Source organism: Juglans microcarpa x Juglans regia, chromosome 5S (genome assembly GCF_004785595.1).
Source record: "Juglans microcarpa x Juglans regia isolate MS1-56 chromosome 5S, Jm3101_v1.0, whole genome shotgun sequence".
NCBI classification, from domain to species: Eukaryota; Viridiplantae; Streptophyta; class Magnoliopsida; order Fagales; family Juglandaceae; genus Juglans; species Juglans microcarpa x Juglans regia.
Window position 1 is genome coordinate 6,830,270 of NC_054603.1, and position 23,154 is coordinate 6,853,423.

Here is a 23,154-nt window from a genome sequence, read left to right on the forward strand (position 1 = left end):
TTACAAATTAATGTGACTTGATGTGGTTTATCAAATTATAAAATTATTTTTATTGTAAAATCAATCAAACGGATTAGATAAAGGCACGTTAATTTATAAAATTATTTTTACATAATTTATTTGTGAATGTAGAAATACTGAGCATATTCCTTAGGGCCTGTTTTTCTGTTGGACTGGTTTTATTTGCTTTAGACTGTTGCTAATTACATTGTATTTGGGACTGCCCATGCCCTCTATTGCTTGCTTTCGGTTGTATTGCCCGACAATATATATACTGAAAGCTAAGTATTGTAAGAATGATTTTGGAATGATATTTTCTCAAAATCTCTTCAATCTTCTTCTTCTTCTTCTGTCATACAGAAGTGCTCCCTTGAAGTGAGCTGTTATCTGAATTTTTTTTTATCAACCGTTGGGCTGCGTTACATCCATTCAAAGTTTGGTGGTCTAGCGAGGAGGGGAGAATCACGTCATTCTTTCTTCTGTTTTTTTATGTTGTTTTAAATAAATTATAAAAAAAAAATCATTAAATTGAATTTTTTAAATAAGAATAAATAGCTTTTTATGTGGTAGCTCATGAAATTACAACGTAGTAACTTGGTCCAAAATTTATCACAACACAACGTGTTATTTCAAAAAAGGAAAGTACTACTCTTACTGAGATGTCCACCAACTAGGGCTGTACAAAAATCCATCGCATTGGCGGTTACCGATGCGAACCGATCAAAATCAACATAAAACCAATCGGCCAGCGACAGAAAAATAAAAAAACCAACATCGGTCAATTCGGTCTCAGTTTGAACTTAGTCCAAATCGTTAAACCGGCCGACTATATATATATTATACATATAGAAAACGACGTCCTTTCACTCACGACATCATTTCACTTAATGAGTGAAATGACGTCATTTTAGTTCTAACATTTATAAAAAAAAATTATATGAAACAGTGTTGTTTCGACGTAGAGCTTAATAACCCCACCCCTCCCCTCCCCTTCCCTTATTTTTCTTCTTCTCTCTTATTCTTTCTTCAGAATCACTCTACTCTCTCATACACAGCCCCGTAGCGCCACACCCTCCGCTCCCCTCCTCCTTCGTAGCTCCATTGATGGGAAAGCAAAGAATTGACCGAAATCACGTCGGCGACGAGGCTGTTAGTTTGCTCCCCCCTAATTGGCCGATTCTAAACATTTAAAAAATGTCGGTTCAGCGTCAGTTTTGGATTGAAATCACACCAACGACGTCATTTTTCACCCCTACCACCGACATCTTATACCGATTTTTTATTATTATTATTATGGACACTACTATTATGCCGTCCAGATTTAACCGATGGGCGTGCCCTCTAGTATAAATTATATATATATTTTTTTTCATTTTTCTTTTTCATAATTTTTAAACATGTTTAAATATTTTTTAAAAAAAAAATACACAAGTACACTAATAGTTACTTTCTTAACCTTCAAGTAAAAAGAAAAATTAAAAAAAATTAAATACATAAAATGTCAAAATGAGAAGGCAAATCTATGGGGCATACTATCATTTTTATTCTATTATTATTATTTTACTTAATGATTAAGAAAATATTTTTTAATAAATTTGTGTTTTTTTAATGTTTAATGGGTTTAAAAAATATTTGAAAAACAAAATTACACAATCGGTGGGTCAATCTCGTAGTATGATCCTTCAAAATAAGATGTACAGTACTTATATCTCGAATAATGTTATATAGTAGTAGAGTATATAAACGTTGTATAATTATTTTAAAAATAGTGAGATTCATTATTAAAAAAATAATTTTTTGTCATACAAGTATCGCATTTACTTATTTTTATAAAAAAAATTAAATAAAACTTACAATTATAAATATTATTTCTTTTAAAACTCGGCCTAACTAAAATAAAAAAGTAATGACCAGTTTTCTTGTGGGAAAAGTGAAAAAGAAGTAAAATCAATACGACGACGCTTCACAAACCATCCATAAGTAACAGCAATACAGATTACAGACCTTCGGTTTGTTTCCGTTGCAAACTTCAACATCGGCGTTTCTCTCCCGCCATTGATGTCATCGTCTTCCTCTCAAATTCCTCGCCCTAATTTCCATTCCTAGGATTGCGAATTTATTTATTTTTTTCTCTCAGACATAGAATGTCATCGCGATGTTATGTTAGTATTTCCCAAATGCCAGTCCATCTCAATCCGCGGCCCTCCAATCAGACCGTCTGGAACAGTGGAACCCCTAATCTAGGATATTATTAACAACAATGTCTTGGGGATTGGGCTGGAAGCGACCCTCCGAGACCTTCCACCTCAGGCTGAACTACGGCAATGAAGAGTCTCAGGAGAATCCTGACCGTACGTCGTCGGCATCTTCGTCGAGCTCGTCTTCTTCGTCTTCGGCATCGATCATGTCGAAAGATCAAGAGCTAGGGTTTCGGATCGAATTGGACTGGTCTGCCGCGGATGACGAGGATCAGGTGGCTTTGAGGCTCCAGTCGCAGCTGATGGTGGTGCTGCCGATGCCGCAGGACTCAGTGGAAGTGGAGTTAAGGCCCGAGGAGGAGGAGGCAGTGGGGGAGCCAAATGTGAGGGTGGTGCAACGGAGGGAGGATCTAAGGTCCGTGACGATGACTAAGTCAGCCGGGTCGGGGCAGCAGAACGATGGGACCGGGGTGTTGACGCGCTTGTTAAGGTCGAATCTTGCCCCGCTGATGCCGGGGGTTGCCGACGGTGTCTCCGACTGTGGTGAGCATTGGAAGAGCGTCACTGTGCTCAGTCTCTGTGGTTGCGGCTTGTCGGCGAGTTCTAAGTGGGAACATCAATTTCTGTTCTTTTTATTTTTCGCCGCACTGATCGTTCACACGAGATGATTTGATATGCTTACTGCTTAGGGTGCAAGGAAAAAAAAAAAACAAAAACAAAATAAAAACCGGCTTCCGCTCAACTGGCTTACATGAACGATATGGCTTATGGGTTACATGAGCTATATGGCTCTAATCGATCTGAGATCGTTATTGACTCGAGCTTGACTCAAAATTAGAGCTCCAGGTCGGAGCTCATAGAGCTGAACTTGAGCTAATCAAATTACGAACTCGAGCTGAGTTGAGTTATTTTTCGCCCTTTATTCATATTCTTTAACGAGCTCAAGCCAAGTTGTTTATCCAACATTGCTCGTGCTCTTTTAAAATAATTCTATTTATTTTTTAATGAAATTAATTATATGCAACTACAGACCATAGACCAATTATAAGCATTTTAATTATGTTAGTGGTGAAAAGTATCTGTAACTCATTCTGTTATCTCTCTCATTAAGTGAATTGGCAATATGGAATTAAGTTCTTGTTTAATATTTAAACTTTGGTGCAACTGTAATTGGCTGGTGCTTGATACTGTCTGCTCTTAATTGCTCTTGCCTATTCTTATGATCAATAAAATCTTCTTTACCGATAAAAATAATACCTTCTTAATTGAATCATTATGCTTCTAGTAATAGTAACTGAACAAAGCACAGACTGCATAATTTAGAGAGTGACATTTTCAAATTAAAAGGTGGCAAATGTTGCGGAGGTCAACCTGTATAATTTTGGCCCATATTGGTTTGTTGGGCTGGGACGGTCGTTCAAGTTAAGCATATTACAACCTATGTGTTGTCTACTATTGACAGGCATTCCCTATAGAGGTAACTCGTTTGCCTCATCTTGAGAAGCTTTCCTTTGATAACAACAAGCTTACGCTTTTGCCACCGGAGCTTGGTGAGCTGAAAAGCTTAAAAGTGCTTAGGGTTGATTACAACATGCTGGTTTCAGTACCTGGTAAGCATGTAATCATTTTGTATATCTAACTAGTATCCTTTAATGACTTGTTTAATTATGTTGTTTGCATGTTGAATATACAAAATTAACCCATGCTTATAGAGGTCAAGCTAGTAACGATGGAACTTTCCGTTTGTCTGTTTTTGGTTGGAATTCTAAGCAGTGGAACTAAGACAATGTGTTGGACTAGTGGAATTATCATTGGAGCATAACAAGCTTGTTCGGCCTCTCCTTGACTTCAGGTCATTTTATAACTAATTCAGCATTTGTAGTCTATTCTTTGTTCTCCTTTCTAGTCCACAAAGGTGGTGAAGTCCAAAATTTTTCTACATTAGTGTTTTATTATTATTATTATTATTACTACTACTACTACTACTTTTATGTTAGGGCAATGGCCGAGTTACAGATTCTAAGACTCTTCGGTAATCCTCTTGAATTCCTTCCTGAAATTTTGCCATTGCACAAACTTCGCCATTTGTCTCTTGCAAATATCAGAATTGTAGCTGATGAAAATTTAAGATCAGTGCATGTGCAAATAGAGGTATTGATGATACAGATCTAATGGCAGTTTTTCGCTTTATCTTTTGAGTGCAGATAACATATGGAGTTGAATATATATATCTTCTTTTGGTAATTGCAGATGGAAAACAGTTCTTATTTTGTTGCATCTAGGCATAAGCTAAGTGCCTTCTTCTCTCTTATATTCCGTTTTTCTTCTTGTCATCACCCTTTACTAGCATCTGCACTAGCAAAGATAATGCAAGACCAAGGAAACCGGGTAGTTGTTGGTAAAGATGAGAATGCAGTGCGTCAGCTTATAAGTATGATCAGCAGTGACAACCATCATGTGGTATGTATGATAGTTCTTGCTCTTGTAAGTACAATATTATTTGTTTCTGTTGCTATTTTGGGTAATAATTGCTTCCTACAGGTTGAACAAGCATGCTCTGCTCTTTCGGCTCTTGCTGCTGATGTTTCTGTCGCAATGCATTTGATGAGAGCTGATATCATGCAACCCATTGAAACAGTGCTGAAATCTGTTGGTCAGGAAGAAGTAATATCTGTATTGCAAGTCGTGGTGAAGTTAGCTTTTGCATCTGACACTGTAGCTCAGAAGATGTTGACAAAGGATGTATTGAAATCCTTAAAATTTTTATGTGCCAATAAAAAACCTGAGGCAAGTTCTCTACTTCTCATAATATATTGAGTCTAATTGGTTCCATTCTATTGCATGGTGAAGTAATATTTAAGGTTTATCTTTAATTAGATACAAAGGCTGGCTTTATTAGCAGTTGGAAATTTGGTGGAGAACAGTCGTATTCTGGTAACATCTGAAAGTTTGCGGGAACTGCTCTTGCGTTTGACAGCTGCCCCTGAACCACGTGTGAATAAAGCTGCAGCTCGTGCTTTGGCAATTCTTGGTCTGTTTCTTGATCTAGGTTATCTGTTTTGAGCTTGTTTAACCTGATAGATCTTTTGTTGTGTCCTTTTAGGGGAGAATGAAAATCTACGACGTGCGATAAATGGTAGACCAATAACAAAGCAAGGACTACGCATCCTCTCAATGGATGGTGGTGGCATGAAAGGTATGGCAACCGTGCAGATTCTTAAAGAAATTGAGAAGGGAACTGGAAAGCGGATACATGAGATGTTTGACCTTATATGTGGAACATCAACGGGTGGCATGCTTGCTGTTGCCCTTGGTGTCAAGCTAATGACCTTGGAACGGTGTGAAGAAATATACAAAAACCTTGGTGAATATGCTAAAGTCAGAAACATAGTACACATGATTTTTTTTTACTTGTTCTGCAAATTATTTATCTCACTGAATTGTTGGAATCTTAGGAAAACTCGTCTTTGCTGATCCTGTGCCAAAGGACAATGAAGCTGCAACTTGGATTGAAAAGTTGGATCAACTTTATAAGAGTTCATCACAAAGTTTTAGAGTTGTTGTACATGGATCAAAAGTATGGGTTACTTCTCTCATTTGTGCTCTTTTTTTTTTTTGACATATATATTTTCATTTTAATATGCCTTTTCTTCCTTTATTCCTCATAAGTTTCTTGATAATAAATAATTCTTACTTCTAAAAAAACATTTCCTGATATTATTGTTATGTGGAGGTGTGCATAGGTTAATTGTTCTTGAAAGAAAAATAATATCCTTCAGTTTTTCTTTTGCTTTGACAAGATATTTTCTCCTTTCTGGGTGGGGGAGGGCATAGGAGAATGACTTGACAAGAAAAATACTTCCGAAAATTGCTAACTCTCTAAATAATTTGCACCTTGTATTATAACTGTGATTGTTTTATCTTTCATGAAGCACCTGTGATTCTCATGAGTTTGGAATTTTACTCGATGAAGGAAAGTCGTTATTTTATACAAGCAAGTCCACTGCTTATACAAAAGTTTTTTGTTTTATCTTTACCACTCCCTGTTCATTAGTAAAAGACACTAACACATTATCTTGCAGCACAGCGCAGATCGGTTTCAGAGGTTGTTAAAGGAAATATGTGCGGATGATGATGGGGACCTTCTAATAGAGTCTGCAGTGAAAAACATTCCCAAAGTATTTGTTGTATCAACCTTGGTGAGCATGGTACCGGCTCAGCCTTTTATATTTCGTAATTATCAGGTTTGATACCAAGAGTTCCTGTTGTTATTACATTTGGACATATTATTACTTTTTTAAATTTTGCAATGCATCATAGAATTATGTTGCATAGGTATACAACAGTTGTGGTAATTATGATAACTGTTGGTGGTTCCATGGTTTTTGTTTGTGGTAATTTCTCTGAATAATATTTTTTCCTCTCAAATTGCAGTATCCTGCTGGAACACTAGAGGTGCCTCTTGCAATCTCAGAAAGTTCAGGAATTACTATGCAAGGATTGCCTCCTACAGATGATCAAGTTGGCTATAAGCGCAGTGCTTTTATTGGAAGTTGTAAGCACGAAGTATGGCAAGCTATAAGAGCATCTTCCGCTGCTCCATATTATCTTGATGATTTCTCAGATGGTATTCTTTACCTGTACTGTACTTGTTTAAATTGGATCATCCTTTGGCTGTTGTCACCATTTTTCTCGACTAAGTTCAGCATGGTAGGCATTTTCCCTTTTTCTCGTTCTATTGTCTCTTGATCATAGAATTTTTCCTGCTAATTTCCGTAGATGTGCTACGCTGGCAAGATGGTGCAATAGTGGCAAACAATCCAACTATTTTTTTCCATAAGAGAAGCCCGACTTCTTTGGCCTGACACAAGAATTGACTGCTTAGTTTCCATTGGCTGTGGTTCTGTTCCAACAAAGGTAATTGCTCACGGCTTCTTTTTGTTTTTAAGGTCCCGTTATAAAACTCCTACTTTATTGGTTAAATCTCAACTTTTTCAAAGTAGTCATAATAATTTGGTGAACTTGAAAAAGGGAGAATATTTTACCTTGGGATGTCTTAAATCCAAACCCAAACATGGCCTAGATCTCCATGTTTCTTTTACCGTCCCTGATAGTGAGAACCTGAACTTGACGACCCATGCTCTCTTGGCAATTCATCATGAATGCATAATTTATTTTTGGTAAGTCAATTGATGCATAAAATTTAGGGGATGAGGACTACTGTTATGTTATCTCAGAAGTACTAGGTTTTCCAGATATCTTCCGGTGTATACAGAGTAGTCATCTCTCTCTCTCTCTCACTTGGGGCAAAGACATTGAAAAAAAAATAGTCAGTAGAAACCATGTTGAAACTTTGTCAAAGAATTACAGGGATTGTGAAGTTGCTTTCATGTGAATCCTAGTGATTGGTCTCTAAAATCTCTGCTGTTGCAGGTGCGGAAAGGTGGTTGGCGTTATCTGGATACTGGGCAAGTGTTGATTGAGAGTGCATGCTCTGTAGATCGGGTAGAGGAAGCTTTAAGCACACTGCTGCCTATGCTCCCTGAAATACAATATTTTCGATTTAATCCAGGTACAGTGATGTCTTTGGAATTCTATACAAGCTAAAAAGGGCGGGCTTGTAAATGGGCTTGGTGTGACTGGAGCCTCAGTTGGCTTAGACATTTATAGAATAAGCCAAGCTCAAGCCATATCTGACTCAGCTCATTTGTTCATGAGCCTCCGTGGAATGGTAATTTTGTAGCACTTGCAGCTAGATGTCTGTATTGAGAAGCTCGTTATGCCTGCTGTGTCCTTGGTCTACATATTAGTCTATTGATTTGAATTAACACGAGAAAGAAAATGAAAAAAGACATGTTATGCAGTCCTTTATTAGAGTAATGTTATATGCAGTCGTAAAGTGCGCAAGCGCCGTGCAATCGTTTTGAAAAAGAGTGGGGTCTACTATTAAAAAATTAGTTTTTTTTTCATGTGGTTTCAGCATTAACTCACTTTTTCCAAAGAAATTGAGCGGCGCTTGCATACTTCACGACTGCAAATATCATTTCTCTTTTTATTATGTCCTTTCCAGACTCCATAGATATTTAGAGGTCATCCTGAGAGTTGACACTTGGGTTCACAGTGATCATTTTTGTGAGCATCCCTAACTTGCCTATTGAGCTGAGTCATAAAAGCTAGTGATTCTGTTAGTTTATTCTGAGCACACATGAGCTAGAATTTTATGGCTTTTAGTCAAGTTGGAACTGAGCTTGAGCTCTCTCAATTTTCACTGAGCTAAGCTTGACCTGTCAGGTACCCAGGACTGCTCTGGTGCAGCCTATACATGAATGTAAAAGATCTCCTTTGTTCGATTCCTTAAATAGTCTTTTAGTGAAATCTCTGAATCTTGAGTCAGTATTCTACATGGTCTGGTCTTCCTCACAGTTGATGAACGTTGTGATATGGAACTGGATGAGACTGATCCAGCTGTCTGGCTGAAGTTGGAAGCCGCAGTTGAGAAATACACCCGAAATAATTCTCAAACCTTCAAGAATGTCTGTGAGAGACTGCTTCTTCCTTACCAAAATGATGAGAAATGGTCAGAGAATATGAGAACTCAGCATTACCCCAAGGTGAAGGGGTCTAGTGTAGGTACTAGTGCTGCTATTTCTATTATTGGTTTTAGTAGGAAATCATCTTGGTACTTGTTTCTCTGGACCTTTACTTCTTCTGGTCTTCTACTGTGCTAGATGTCAGTGGACCTTCTCTGGGGTGGAGGCATAATGTACTACTTGTTGAAGCTTCACATAATCCAGATTCAGGCAGAACTGTGTGCCATGCTCGAGCACTCGAGTCATTTTGCTCCCGCACTGGAATATGGCTATCCCTTATTCAAGGGATTTCAGGGATAGTGAAGACTGCGCCAGCAGCAACATTTCCAACACCATTTGCATCACCTCTGTCCACTGGAAGCTTCCCATCAAGCCCATTTCTTTACAGTTCTGATTTTGGCCCACAGAGGCTTGGCAGAATTGATGCGGTCCCACATTTAAGCTTGGATGGTGAATCTGGAAAGGCAGCTGCATCTCCCCAATATCTCCTCCAGGGCCCAGAAAGCTTTCTTTACCTGTTCGATCACTGCATGAGAAATTGCAGAACTCACCACAAGTGGGCATCATACATTTGTCCCTTCAAAATGACTCTTTTGGCTCAATATTAAGGTATACAAGCCCCTGTTGTTTCAGTTGCCATTTTGTGCTTGTTGACGTTGCTTGAGTCTATTATTCCTAATCTGCTGGTTACTTATTGCTCTAGTTGGCAGAATAATGTCTTTGTGGTGGCTGAACCTGGAGAGCTTGCAGATAAATTTGTGCAGTGTGTTAAATTTAACTTGTTTTCAGTTATGTGGAGACGTCGCAAAAAGGAGGCATCACTTCTTAGCAATATTTCAACTGTTGCTGATTTGGTTGCATTAAGACCACAGTTCCAAATTGGAAGCATTGTACATCGTTATATAGGGCGGCAAACCCAAGTAGGTGCCCCTTAATTTTCTTTCTCGGTATTTTCTTATGTTACTAGTTGGAACTTGTCAAAATACTGAATTTGGTCTGATCTTTGTTTGACATTTTTGAAGGTTATGGAAGATGACCAAGAGATTGGGGCATATATGTTTCGGAGAACAGTCCCTTCTATGCACTTAACTCCTGGTGACATTCGTTGGATGGTATGTTATGTTCTTGGCCATCACTTACTCCCAAATAGTTTGCCCTTTTCTTCTAAATCATGTGGAGCTTTAGAAGGTATTATTCTTCCAATGATCATAGTACCAAGTACTTCTTGGCAAGCTCTTATACGATCAAACTGATATGTAGTAACATGAGTCCCTCTAATGTAACGATCCAAGGAAAGCACTAGTTACATATTTGCTTATACTCCAAAAGGATTAGGCAAAGTTACTGTAAGAGCTATTTGGAGTTATTATAAGCCGAACCACCTAGAAAATAACTAATACGGCCGTTGGCTCATATCGAACTTTAGTGCCCAAGCGCTGATGGTGTTACTAGGCCTGCTCTAATACCATTTGTAATGGTGGAAAGAAGACGCTAGCCATATTCATGCTCATACTCCAAAGGAGTAGACAAGGTTACCATTGGAGCTATTTGGATTATTATAAATCTAATTCCACATAACAAGTAACCGTTGTGGGACTTGAAATCCACATAACATTCATAATTCACTCACTCAATGTGGAATTTGAGGTGTTACACTCTAGAGTCTGCACCTCCATTGCTCCTACCTGTTGTCCTCCTTGCTTAGCCTGACATTTCAGTTATTGTTGCTGGGTTAGCTGTTGGTCTTGCTTCTTTTGGACCTGGGGTTGGTCAAGATACTATTGCAGGTCAACTGTAGAAGTAACCGTGAGACAGCCCAAGGCAAACTAACAACAATCCTTTGGAAACCAAAGAGAATGATTTAAGGCCCAGTTTGTATTCGCAAGTCATCTCAACTCATTTCAACTCATCTCAACTCATCTCACTACTATTTATTATTATTCATCAATTTTAACTCACAAATCGCACTATTATTCACAACTCATCTTACTACTATTCGCAACCCATCTCAACTCATCTCAACTCATCTTCGAATCCAAACGATACCTTATTCTAGTTGTGGAACTTTATGAAATCTGTGTACTTGGCTTGCCTATTTACTTGATTCAGTAAAATATTATTTTACTTATAAAAAAAAGTAGGTTTGGATGTGGTCCTTCGTATCATTGCAACAGCAAAATTATGAATAACAAGGGCAGCTTATGGTGTTGTATGCTGTGCTTCGTTATTACTCCTATTAGGTCTTTGCTGGGCTTATAAACAAGATCTAGAGAGTTTTTGCTTTGACTTAAAAGGGGAAGTGACAGATAGAAAAGTCGTAGTTCACTAATAGGAATAAAGCAGTTCACATTGTCAAATCTCATATTTTTACATAAAAAGTGTTGAGATGCGATACAAAGGTGTTGATTTTGATAATTATCCCTCATAAAAATAAAAAATAATAAAAAACAAAGAATTAAGTTTCAAGTCTCTTCATTTCCTGTACTTCGCTTATAATCTTTGTGGACACTCCCTTCTGCCTGGAGAGAGAATTGCTCCTTGAAGGCACATTGCTTGTTGTTTGAAGTGCTCTCTTTTATATAGCTCTGCAAATGTTGCTCTAAATGTAGTCAAATAAAGTTTTACTCTTACCTATAAAAAAAAGGTTGCTCTAATGTTCCTCTTTTTCATTGATGTGGCCAATGCCTTTGTCTTGAATAATTGTAGGTTGGAGCTTGGAAGGATAGTATCATAATTTGCACGGGAACATATGGGCTTAATCCAACTCTGATTAAGGCCTTTCTTGACTCTGGTGCTAAAGCTGTTGTATGTTCTTCCACTGAACCCCTGAAACGCAGCTGACAAACTTTCATGGATCAGGGGAGTTTAATATTGTTGAAAATGTCAAGTTTGAGATTGGGGAGGACGAGGTAGAAGATGAAGAAGCTGAACCTGCCAGTTCAATGAGTGACCCTGAGAAAATTGGAGACTGTTCCACTTGTTGGGATGAAGATGAGGAGGAACTGTCAAAGTTTGTCTGTGAATTGTATGACTCATTGTTCCGGGATGGTGCGAGTGTTGATGTTGCTCTGAAACATGCTCTAGCCTCCCATCGAAGGTTAAGGTATTCATGTCATCTTCCCAGTAGACAATAGTTTGTTAACCAAATATCATACATATAAATAAAAAGTCATTGGCAACAAAAGAGAAAATAAAACAAGAATGAGCACAGGAGCATGTGTAATATACTGTAGACGTATACAAGAAAATAACAATTTTGAGGCTTAAGAAAAACTTTCTTGTCTGTAACTGATTTTTTCATGAAGGTGAGTATTACAATCTTCATTTTGAACGGTACAGACCATATGTAGACAGTATGGGATTGAGTTCCCCAATTTCTTTTTAACTCATTTTTGTGCAAGCCTTTGATCTCTTATTCCAAAGAGTAGTGCTATATAGCATCCACGGTAGTGGTGCACACAATGCACACACTACAATCCACTAACTTCTTCTGCCCAGATGGATGGTTGGGATGATGCCACACAGGGTGTGCAAAGTGGCTGCTCTCAAACAGTGGCTTCTCTCAAGATTATTTCTATTCCAAATGGTCATGATTTCAATGATGCAATGCGATTTTTTTAGTAGAAATAATGTGTTGACAATGGTATCACAATTAGAGAGTACCTGACTGATTCCTCATTTGCATTCACAATTCCTCTCAATTCATCTCATCTCATTTCATCTAATCATTACAACTTTTTCAAATTCTCACACAAAATAAAATAAACAATTTAACTTTTTCAAATCTCAAAACAAAAATAATATTAAAAAAATATATTTTAACAATATTTGATTCAACTTTTAACTTCAATCTCATCTCATCTACAAAAACAAACGAGACCAGTTAACAAATGAGCGTCTATTTCAAGGAACCTAAAGCTCATTGACATAACCAATGGCTTCCTTGGCCTTAAATAATTGTGTCTCATTTAACTTTTTTTGACTTTAGATTGCAATCTTGAACACAATGGGACCTATTCAAAAGGCAAAAGAATGGAAGAGATATATCAACAACAGTTGGACCCCATACTTAACAAGCACTCAAGCAAGACAACGAAATCAGAAAGGAAAAGAAGCAGTAAGAGAAAAGAAGTTTACCAAACACATATGATGACTAAAGAATCAAAAGCACAAGGAATTTAATTTTGTCAATACATGATGGCTTAGCACAGAACAGAGTATAAACTTTCAGAAAACTTGCCTCATTCGTACCAGAGAAATGATCAATCATTAACAAAAGTATACAGCCCCAAAGGTTGCTCAAACGAAAAACTTGATTGCATGGTCGAAGAAGTCAAAAGGGTTAAAGATTTATCCGGAAAATACGCATGCTTTCATTGCAATGTCCCTACATAGAAATTCAATTATGCAAAATTTCATGGTGTCACACTTAAAAGATAAAGCAGTTGAATGAGTGTCTGTTTGGGGGATTAAAGCGGAGATGCTCCAACTATATTCAAAGCAATTCCCCACCTTGATAAAGACCAAGGACCTAACTTTCTTCATCCACAAGCCTCCATAATATACCTTACAAAATGCAGTATAAAGCCAATACCAATTCCACCAAGTTTCCCGAGAAAATGGCTGCAATTGCTCCGGTTTCGATAGGCACACGGGGCACCGTCGGATCACTTGTCAGAAAGGAAATTGAGTACTTCGGGAAGCTCGAAATAGACCCATGTGGAAGCTCACAAAAACCTCAGGGACAAATTGTGGACATGGCTTCCACCAGCGGTCACTCCAGGCCTAGTTTCTGGCTCTTGCTAATGACATGGAAAAGGAAGAAGGGGAGAAGAGCCACTGGTTCTCACCTGCCAAACATGTGCTCTGTTGTTGAAGTTTCAGAAAGGAATCGGCTGAACAGAATTCCTGGTTACAATTACAGAACCCTCAAGAATAACTTGCACATTTAGATGATGCTCCCAAGCTTTCTGAGCCAGTTTGTTCTATGGCTCAACAATGCCTTTTTCCTATGATGATAAGATTACTCTTGTCAGGTTCCCCTATGTTGTGCATAAGGATCCATTATGCAGCTTTTTTTTAACATTGTGCTGTTTCTGGTGCTTCCCGATTGCTTCATCTGATAATAATCTTCGTAATTCTGCTTTCTTCGAGAAATGCCTTGGAGTTGGGGAACACAGAACTCAGCAGTCTCTCTCTCCATCTCTCAGCCGAAACTTCTCACACAAGAAAGAAGGATTGATCAATGTAGATAAAAGTCTGTGAACTTCTAATACATAATTGACACTACAGTCTACTCTTGTACTTATTTGATCTGTACAATGTTTTCATGTACCCGAAAAAGAAAGACAAATAGAAGTAGAGATTTTCTTTTAGTTGTATTTTATTTGGATGAATCTGTAATACCTTTCTCATCATTTCTCAGCTTGTCTAGATACTCAAGAGTGGTTACAACATCACCCATCAATGGTCGGGTGCCAGCATCGTCTTGGAGACGTGTTGCAGCAACTGCTAGAGCTTGATAGAGGCCCTTAACATGGAACTTTCCTCTTAGCATGGGGTCATTAATGTGAACTTTTTTCTGTGTTTAAACAGTGGCTTTGCCTGCAAGTGAAAATGAGCATTACATGTTTATCAAGCTCTTGTTCAACAACGAACTACCTCAAAAGCCTAAGAACTGCAAGGATCTTGACATTTCATTCAACGTTCAAAATACACACACACGTATTTTGATAGAGAGAGTTGATAGAGGCTGTTCTTGCAGAAACGGGCGTCGTGTACTTGTGACAGACGTTCATCATTCTCCCCAAAACCCCTAAAAAAAAACACACAAGAGAAATGGTGGGTTTCAGGTACTGGAGCATATGGAGTGCAACACATGCAGAAAAGATCTGCCATGATCAGTAGGAAATCTTAATTTGGATTTCTAGTTTGCAAAGAACTAATGAAAGTTGAAACACCATCAGGTCTGGGATATTTTGATGGGCAGAAGCGTTTAAAGATAAAAAAGAGTAATGGTGGCATTAAGCTTGTGGTGTCTCCACACAGAAGACGGGGATCAAGGAGTTAAAACTTTTCCATAAGGACATCTTTTACAAGTTTCACATCTGTCGGAGATTATCACAATCGTTGGAATTGCAAGCAAGCTGCAAGCCGAAGTTGGCAAAACTTGGTCAAGCAGTGAGGAGTGATTGCAAAGGCCCTTTGAAGCCATCCAGTTAAACTATATTTCTATCGATCTTTTATATAAATCCTGACCAGACGGGCAGCAAGAGTTAAGACTTTTCGGTTTAAAGTTGCTGTATCCCTGAATCTTCCATTATTAAGAATTATTAGCAAGTCAGCAAGGGTGCAAACAGTTTTGATGGCCACATCTTATGGTAAAAGTCGATAATTTACCTTATCCGTATGACGTATTTATATTGTACTAGTTATATTGTACTAGTTCGAAATTAACCAACTAAAAGGTATGTGTTTGCATGGTGCATTGTATCACCTCAGCACTTGTTTAAGCTGGATATCAATAGAGAAGCGTTTATTTGAAAGAAATTCAGGATTATATAAAAGTAAACTCACAAACTGATATGACTTGATGTAGTATGTCAGATTGTAAAGTTATTTTTATTATAAAGTAGATCTAACGGATTTCATGAAGTCGCGTCAGTTTGTGAATTTATTTTATATAATCTCTTCTTGTCTATAACAGTTCTCTTATTTGAAACCCAGATAATGCATCTGGTGTTAAAACCAAAGGATGATTTGAGTCCTAACTAGCATACTCTTTGCTCTTTCACCAAGTCCTGTTGAATAGAGTGCAAGAAGTCCAAATCAGCCTCTCTTTTATCTTCTGACCAGATAAGATGCAATTGTCACAAGAGACAAGGGTTGAAAGCTTCAACTGAAATTAGATTCAACCGGAAAACAAAACTGGCGTAGCCCTAATCGGCTGGCCAGAAGTATATAAGAGATGCACAAAAAGAAAGAAAAAACAATTAAGATATACATACAATTACAAACTTCTAAAAAGAGACCATAAAATAACCAAAACTCCCAGTCACCCTCATCCAATTGATAAGTGATCTTAGATAATCGCAATTCGAACTAGAAAAAGCACATGCAACAAATAAATGAGATACATTTCAGCAGTACATTTTGAAAAAGCCATGATGATACCAGAGTGTCTGAAATCAAAATTCAGTCTAGCAGGGGATAAAAACTAACTTGTGGATGTCCAACCGCAACCAAACAAAATTTCGTGTTCAGAGGAAAGGTCCAGATGTAATCACAAAAGTACTCTTAATGGCCATTTAATAAAATATCAGACTTGCCCCGGATACTGAGATAAGTTTCATTCTATTTCATCTCAGCACACGAACACCATTTAAAAACAAAAATTTTCAATTTCACATTTTCAACTTTTCACTTAATCATTACAATTTTTCCAAACTTCTAAACAAAATACAAAAAATAATTTAATTTTTTCAAATCTCAAAATAAAAATAATATTCTTATAATATTTCAACTTTATAATATTTTTATTTAATTTTCTCTCTCCTTTTTCAAAATCTCATAAAATATTTTAATTCAAACCATTTCACTACTATTTATAAATTATTTTATTACTATTCATAAATTTCTCATCTCATCGAAACATCCAAACGAGACCTAAAAATCTCTCAATATGCCAAAGTGCATGGAACCTGCCAGAGCAATGTCCTAAGGGAACAACCTCTTACAGTAACATTACTTGAGATGCAACTTAAAAGTTCAAATCGAATCTCGATACAGAGTTTTTCTCAGAGTAAATAAAGGATCTCGCAGATAGATGGCAGCCACAAATCCTGCCACTGATCGGTTATCAAGATCAAATATACCCCAACAGACATGTTACTAAATCAGAATCCACAAAAATCTCATTGCAGCAGCTCTGTTTCCACCAACCTATCTGTACATAAACCTGAACACGTTTCTCATTGAGAGTAGACAAGACACTCAGCTCAGAATGCTACTTTCTTCTTCGGGCAATATACCAAAATATTAGAAAGTGTTCACTGAATAAATACAAGAACAGATTGGATCAACTTAACTCCACCTTCGCAAGACGGAGGGTTACTAGTCTAAGTTGCTCCAACAACTTTCACTCCAGAGGCAGAGAGCAGATTGGATCAACAGTGCTCCACCATCATAAGACACAGCAGGGTTACTAATCCAAAGATTCAGCCATACTCCACTGACGTCTCTGACATGTGACATCAACACTGAAGTTCGTAATGGCAACCCAAATGTCTAACCTTTAGCTTCCTAGTTGGTGAGCAGAAATCCGATAGTTAACATATAAGCTCAGTGCCCACCACCATAAAAATGCAGACTTCAATATATATTCAAGGCCGATTATAATACAAAAGGTTCCTCCCAGTCATATTCTCCCTAGCATTGAGATGATATTTCATCACTAGTGACGCTTGTGTCAATTCTATTCTCATCTTAAGTTTACACTATTATCCACATGCTAGAGATTGCAGGCATTTTACAATGAACGGTACAAAGTGTGTGACTCTTTACAGGAAGACGACAAAGAAATGCCCCATGTCAACTCCCTTGTTCATAAAATAAAATGATCAGGATTACACGCAAGCAGCACCAAATTGCTCCATGAGGTGGTCAAAGCAACTTTATTGCCAACCACTACCCAGTCCAAAGATATCGAAACATTCTGATCAGTTGAATTAAGAATGCTAAGATGGCTGGCAAAGGTTCGTTCACATAAACAATGAAGAAAATAGGTGTTGAAATATAGCAACGATAGTACAGCATGGTTGTCATAAACGAGCCTCTGCAGTACAAAGGTTAACTGCCATGACCATTATAAAAGCGGCTTAGCCATCAAAGCTTATGATCTTTTACAAAAGAACCAAATGCACAGCAAAGAGATCAAGATTGTGCTTTCCCATTACAGAACAACCGAACGGGTGAACAAGGTGTGTTCAACAAACACCATGAAAAATCCATATTCAGTAATAAGAGATGTAACCCAATAACTCAAGGTAAATGAAAGTCAAAAAAACATCTCTAGACTACGGAGAGTGCGTCGATCATGGATTTGACCCCAAGGTCTCATCCAGCATGCATACCAAGGACTCCTCATTGCGGCAAGCCGGCTTCGACTTCATCCCACATGTTAACATTCTTATTGACTTTCTCCTTGATTTGCTTAATAAGCTCCCGTGCCTCTTCAAGTTTGGAAATGCCCACAAGTCCCTCCACAAGCGATTTCATCGTCGAGAATTGCGGGATCCAACCCTTCTCCATACTCTCCTTAGAGAGCAATAACGCGGACTCGAAATCACCACCTTGGCATAGGAAGTAAACCAGAGTAAAATAGCAGTTGCTATCCGGTTTGCAACCCTTACTCACCATGGTCTTAAAGAGCTTCTTCGCCTGATCCAAATTCCCTTCTTTACAAAATCCATGAATCAAATGCGAATACGTGACCGCATTCGGCTTCATCCCCCTCGACATCATTCCATCAAGCAAAGCCTTGGCCTCCGACGACTTCTTCAGCTTACACAAGCTCTGAATCCTTATGTTATAGGTACCTATACCAGGGTGCACCCCTTGGTCCTGCATCAACTTCATAACTTTCCCAACGTCCTCGAACTTTTCCTCCTTGTAAAACCCAGCAATCAAGTTCCCATAGCTTGTCGCGTTCGGCTTCACAGATTTCCTCTCCATCTCGGCCAACACCGAGTACCCGGAACTCGTAGAATCTGAATCCGAAAACGCCTTGATCACCGTGTTGTATGTATCCAAATCCGGCTGGATGGAATAAATCTTAGGGAACTCGAGGTAAATCCGTTTCAGCTCCTTGTAATCCTTGGAAAGAAGACAAGCGAAGAGCAACGCATTGAGGGATTTGACGGAGCGGTCGATGCCCAGTCGGTCCATCTGCTGAAAAGTCTCGACGGCCTGTTGGAGCATTTTGGCCTGGCCGTAGAGTACAATGGCGTGGGATGCAAAACGCTCGGTTTTGAGGTCGGGGCGGGACTTGAGCTCCTCTTCGAGGAATTGGCGGATGACGTCGAAATGGTTGGCGCTAGAGAGCTTGGAGACGGCGACGGAGAAGGCGATGCGGTCGAGGTGGGAGTCGGGAGTGAGGGAAGCGGCGCGGCAAATCTCAAGGATTTTGTGGGGGTTTTGCTCGGACTTGAGGAGGGAGAGGGCGGCACGGGTTTTCTCCTTAGAGGTGAGTGGGGTGGTGGAGTTAGGGGATAGGACCGACGACGTGGAGAAGTGGTAGCGTTGGGCGATGCGGCTTGATGCGAGAGCTTGCCGGATTCTATATAAAAGAGACATGGCTGTTTCGGGGTTTAGGGTTTAGACCGGAGATGAATGGAGAGGGTGGCTGGATGTCTGCAATCAGTGAGAGCGACAGTGAGTGAATTTAAGGTAAAAAAAAAAACCCGGTCCGATTTAACACTTAACCCGATATGAATCGAACTTTTAGATGGGAAATAAGAATAATATTAGACATAAGTCTCCGGAACCGCTTCTGGCCGGTGTCTCCTATAAAGTGGTCTTATCGGAGACCAATAAGAAACTGCCACGTAAGGATTCCTCAATTGTTACAGTGAAAACGCATACCAGGGGAAACCTCGACTCTCTCTCTCTCTCTCTCTCTCTCCTTCGATCTCTCATGGAAACCTATCACGAAATCGCTCGACTCTCTCGCTCTCTCCCTTGATCTCTCACGGGAAACCTGTCACAAAATTGCTCCTTCGATCTCTCACAAGAAATCCATCCCGAAATCGCTCGACTCTCTCTCTCTCTCTCTCTCTCTCTCTCTCCCCTTCCCTCTTTCTCCTTCGATGTCTCCCATGAAATCCCTCTGTTAAACCCTAGCACGATGACTCTGTTGGGCAAAGCAGTGGATAGAAGGACTAGTGAAAATGTATCTCCAGTTTTACATAAAAGAGAAAGGCGACAGAGTCTATACTACTAAGAAAGAATCACCACTTAAACTGGCAACACAATCTGCTCATCCAGTCATTATGTAGGGAATCAAGCTTTAAGAAGTTCTAAGGGCTGAAAACTGTTCTACATTCTCCAGAGCCAAGTTTGAAAAATCAAGGCAAGGGAGTGCAAGAATAACCCCATTTTCATCAAAGAAACTCAAGTGGAGAGATTGCAATCCGAAGTTGCAAAGGCTGAGCTTTCATTACGAGCTTGATTTCTAGTGTTTCTCTTAAGCAAAGAGTGAGGATAAATGATCTAGCAAAGGGTGGTGGTATAGAATGTGAGAGATGGACCACGCTTTTAGGGCTCGTGCCTTGGGAAATTTGATGTCTCCTACCTTAGTAACTCAGCCACCAAGATGGCCGTTTTTCTCTACATGTGTATTGTCACTTGGTCTGAAGTCATCCCCATTCCCATTTCTTGCCAAGGCTAGTTCTATCGCTCGTGGTTGGGTTTGGGTTTCCCATCTCAACGGGTGCGACAGCAGAGAGAGTGGTTTCGGTTTTCTCTAGAGGCTTCGATCTCCTTTCGAGAGACAGAGAGAGTGAGAGAGCAGAAAGAGATCCCTTGTGTAAGCAGTAGGGCTGTACAGAAAATTGTAAAACCGGCCGAGACCGACTCAGACCGACCGTCGGAGTTCGGAACCGGCCGAAACCGGTAGGGAACCGGTCGGCCGTCGGTGATAAATCATCAAAACCGGCGTCGGCCGGTTCGGTTGCGGTTTGAACCGACCAAAAACTGAAAAACCGGCCGACGTCGTATATATATATATATATATATTTTTTTAAATATATTAATTTATTAAACGACGCCGTTTTACTTAAATAAGTGAAACGACATCGTTTAATTCTTAAAGTTAGAAAAAAAAATTAAACGGAACGGCGCCGTTCAGTCCTAAGGCATATTTTGTCCCCGTCGCCCCCAACCCCCAGACTCTCACAGACTCACTCTCACTCTCTTTCCGCCTCCCTCTCTCTCTCTCTCTCTCTCTCTCTCTCTCTCTCTCTCTCTCTCTCTCTCTCTCTCTCTCTCTCTCTCTCTCTCAGCTAACGATTTCGTGGCTTCGCCGTTTCGGACCTTCGGTTTCAACGACTTCAACGACTTCGAGCCGTGACGCCGCATTGCCACGACGCCATCCACGACTCCAGCCACTCAAGGCTCACCGACGCCCAGCAGTCCACCGTCCAGCAGCGGCGAGACTTCCTCCGGCAAACCATAGGGAACCCGAGATCGACTCTCCATTGTTGTTTTTAGGTATGATTTTCAGATTTATTTATTTATAAGTATTTTTTATTTTTTTATTTAGAATCCGAGGATCAATTTTTGGATTAGGGTTTTTGTTTTCTGATTTGGTATTTCAATCTAGGGTTAGGGATTGTGTTTGCTTTGTTTGAGATGATTGAAATAGTGAATATCATTTTGATGAAGAATTTTGATTGATTTTCGCAGTGTGCATTGCCATTCACGGATTGGAATTTGGATGTAATTTTGTTGAAAAAAAATAATTTGTGATGTTTATTGAAAGTAAAATTTATGAATGTTTATGTTATAAATAATTTGTGATGTTTATTGAAAGTAAAATTTATGAATTTTATGTTATAAATAATTTGTGATGTTTATTGAAAGTAAAATAATTTGTGAGATTTATGATCGATCTAAAATGTAGATTAGAATCTTAGATTTGTGATGTTTGCCACGTTGCAAACTAGCTGCTGTGTAATTAACAATTGGGGTGATTTTTTGTTCTTTCTTGTTTTTACATGTTAGATGGATTCTTCGTCAAGTCCAATTGATCTTGATTCGAACTCCCAAATACCAAAACTCTCGACTTCAAGTGCTCCTAATAGTAGTAATTGTCCACTTCCTAAGAAACGGAAGGGAAGGATCCGTCAATTGTTTGGGATCATTTTACAAAAGTTGATGGTTGTTCCGTAAATGATCCTAAGGCCAAGTGCAATTATTGTGGCAAGATATACGCTTGCCACTCGAAGAGGAACGGAATTTCAACTATGCAAAACCATCTACCTTCATGTCTCAAAAATCCTCATAAGCGTGGGCCTTTAGATAAATACCAAACAATATTGGCAGGTGAGGTATCCTCGGAGGGGTTTGGAGTTCTTTAAGAAATCTTGTAACTCATAAATATAGTGAGGAGGCTGTGAGGATGGCGCTTGCAGAGATGGTAATTCTCGATGAATTACCATTTAGAATTGTTGAAGGGCAAGGATTTAAGAAGATGGTTTGGTTGCTTGAACCTAGATTTAAAGTGCCATGTCGAGTGACGGTTGCAAGAGATTGTATGAAACTATTTGCATCTAGAAAAGCCAAACTTAAAAAGTTATTCAAAGATGGGGGAATGAGGATTTCATTAACTACCGATACGTGGACATCGGTACAAAATCTTAATTATATGTGTTTAACTACCCATTTCATTGATAGTGATTGGAAATTACAGAAGAAAATTATAAATTTTTGTTTAATCCCTAATCATCGAGGGAATACCATTGGAAAATATGTTGAATCGTGCCTCCTTCATTGGGGCATTGATAAGATATTTACTGTTACTGTTGATAATGCTAGCTCAAATGATACTGCAATTGCATATTTGAGACATTTTTTAACGGAGAATATGTTGGAAGGGAAGTATATGCACATGAGATGTTGTGCTCATATTCTAAATCTTGTCGTGAATGAGGGTCTTAAGGAGTGTGATGATGCCATTACAATGGTTAGAAATGCTGTTAGATATGTGCGCTCCTCCCCTGCAAGATTAGACAAGTTTAAGAGATGTGCAGAAAAGGAAAAAATTGATTGTAAAAAAATGTTGTGCCTTGATGTACAAACCAGATGGAATTCAACTTACATGATGTTGGAGGCTGCTGAGAAATTTGAAAAGGCTTTTAGGCGAATGGAGAGTGAGGACTACAATTTTCTTTCTTACTTTAAGGATGGAAACATTGGGCCTCCTAGAGCTGACGAGTGGGAGACAGTGCGGGTTTTTGTAAAATTTTTGAAAATGTTTTATGATGCCACTTGTCGATTTTCTGGTTCTTTACATGTCACGGCAAACACAAGTTTTTTGGAGATTTGTAGGCTCCAAAAAGAGTTGGTTAGACTGTGTGAGAGTCAGAATACTTGTTTGATGAGCATGGCCATAAGCATGAGAATGAAATTTGATAAGTATTGGGGTTCATTGGATAGACTGAATTTGTTGTTGTTGATTGTAGTTCTCCTTGATCCACGTAGTAAGTTGGGGCTTCTTACTTTTCACTTGAAAAAAATTTATGATCATAATTGGGCTGAAGATTTATTGTCGAGGGTGAGACAATTATTATCAGACATGTATGAGGAGT

General features: G+C 38.8%; 2 protein-coding genes and 1 long non-coding RNA gene across 4 annotated transcripts; 1 reads left to right on the forward strand and 2 right to left on the reverse strand.

The window, feature by feature from the left end:
• The first annotated feature begins 1,974 nt into the window (after positions 1-1,974).
• Positions 1,975-14,163, forward strand: LOC121268207 (phospholipase A I-like). The gene is given in 22 exon segments (XM_041172359.1): positions 1,975-2,794; positions 3,661-3,808; positions 3,972-4,050; positions 4,196-4,349; positions 4,449-4,658; positions 4,740-4,985; positions 5,076-5,229; positions 5,302-5,562; positions 5,654-5,775; positions 6,281-6,442; positions 6,633-6,825; positions 6,978-7,027; positions 7,029-7,115; positions 7,632-7,770; positions 8,622-8,828; positions 8,927-9,268; positions 9,271-9,397; positions 9,492-9,708; positions 9,811-9,900; positions 11,495-11,609; positions 11,612-11,891; positions 12,777-14,163. Coding segments are annotated over 22 exon segments (3,930 nt in total). The 5' UTR covers positions 1,975-2,260; the 3' UTR covers positions 12,790-14,163.
• On the reverse strand, positions 11,769-16,097 carry LOC121268208. 2 transcript variants are annotated; one of them, XR_005941132.1, is made up of 3 exons: positions 15,560-16,097; positions 13,355-14,392; positions 11,769-11,904 (listed from the first exon to the last, which is right to left on the reverse strand). It is a non-coding gene; the product is annotated as an uncharacterized LOC121268208 (long non-coding RNA). The 2 variants fall into 2 exon arrangements; XR_005941131.1 differs by having other exon boundaries at positions 15,568-16,096.
• Positions 16,098-17,580: 1,483 nt separating this feature from the next.
• Positions 17,581-19,214, reverse strand: LOC121268210 (pentatricopeptide repeat-containing protein At1g61870, mitochondrial). Its single transcript, XM_041172360.1, has one exon. The coding sequence runs from the start codon at positions 19,139-19,141 to the stop codon at positions 17,930-17,932; it is 1,212 nt and encodes a 403-aa protein (XP_041028294.1). The 5' UTR covers positions 19,142-19,214; the 3' UTR covers positions 17,581-17,929.
• Between the last annotated feature and the right edge of the window lie 3,940 nt (positions 19,215-23,154).

Bases quoted from the DNA above. Each gene is read 5' to 3' on its own strand.
- LOC121268210 (XM_041172360.1), bottom strand. From the start codon at position 19,141: ATGTCTCTTTTATATAGAATCCGGCAAGCTCTCGCATCAAGCCGCATC.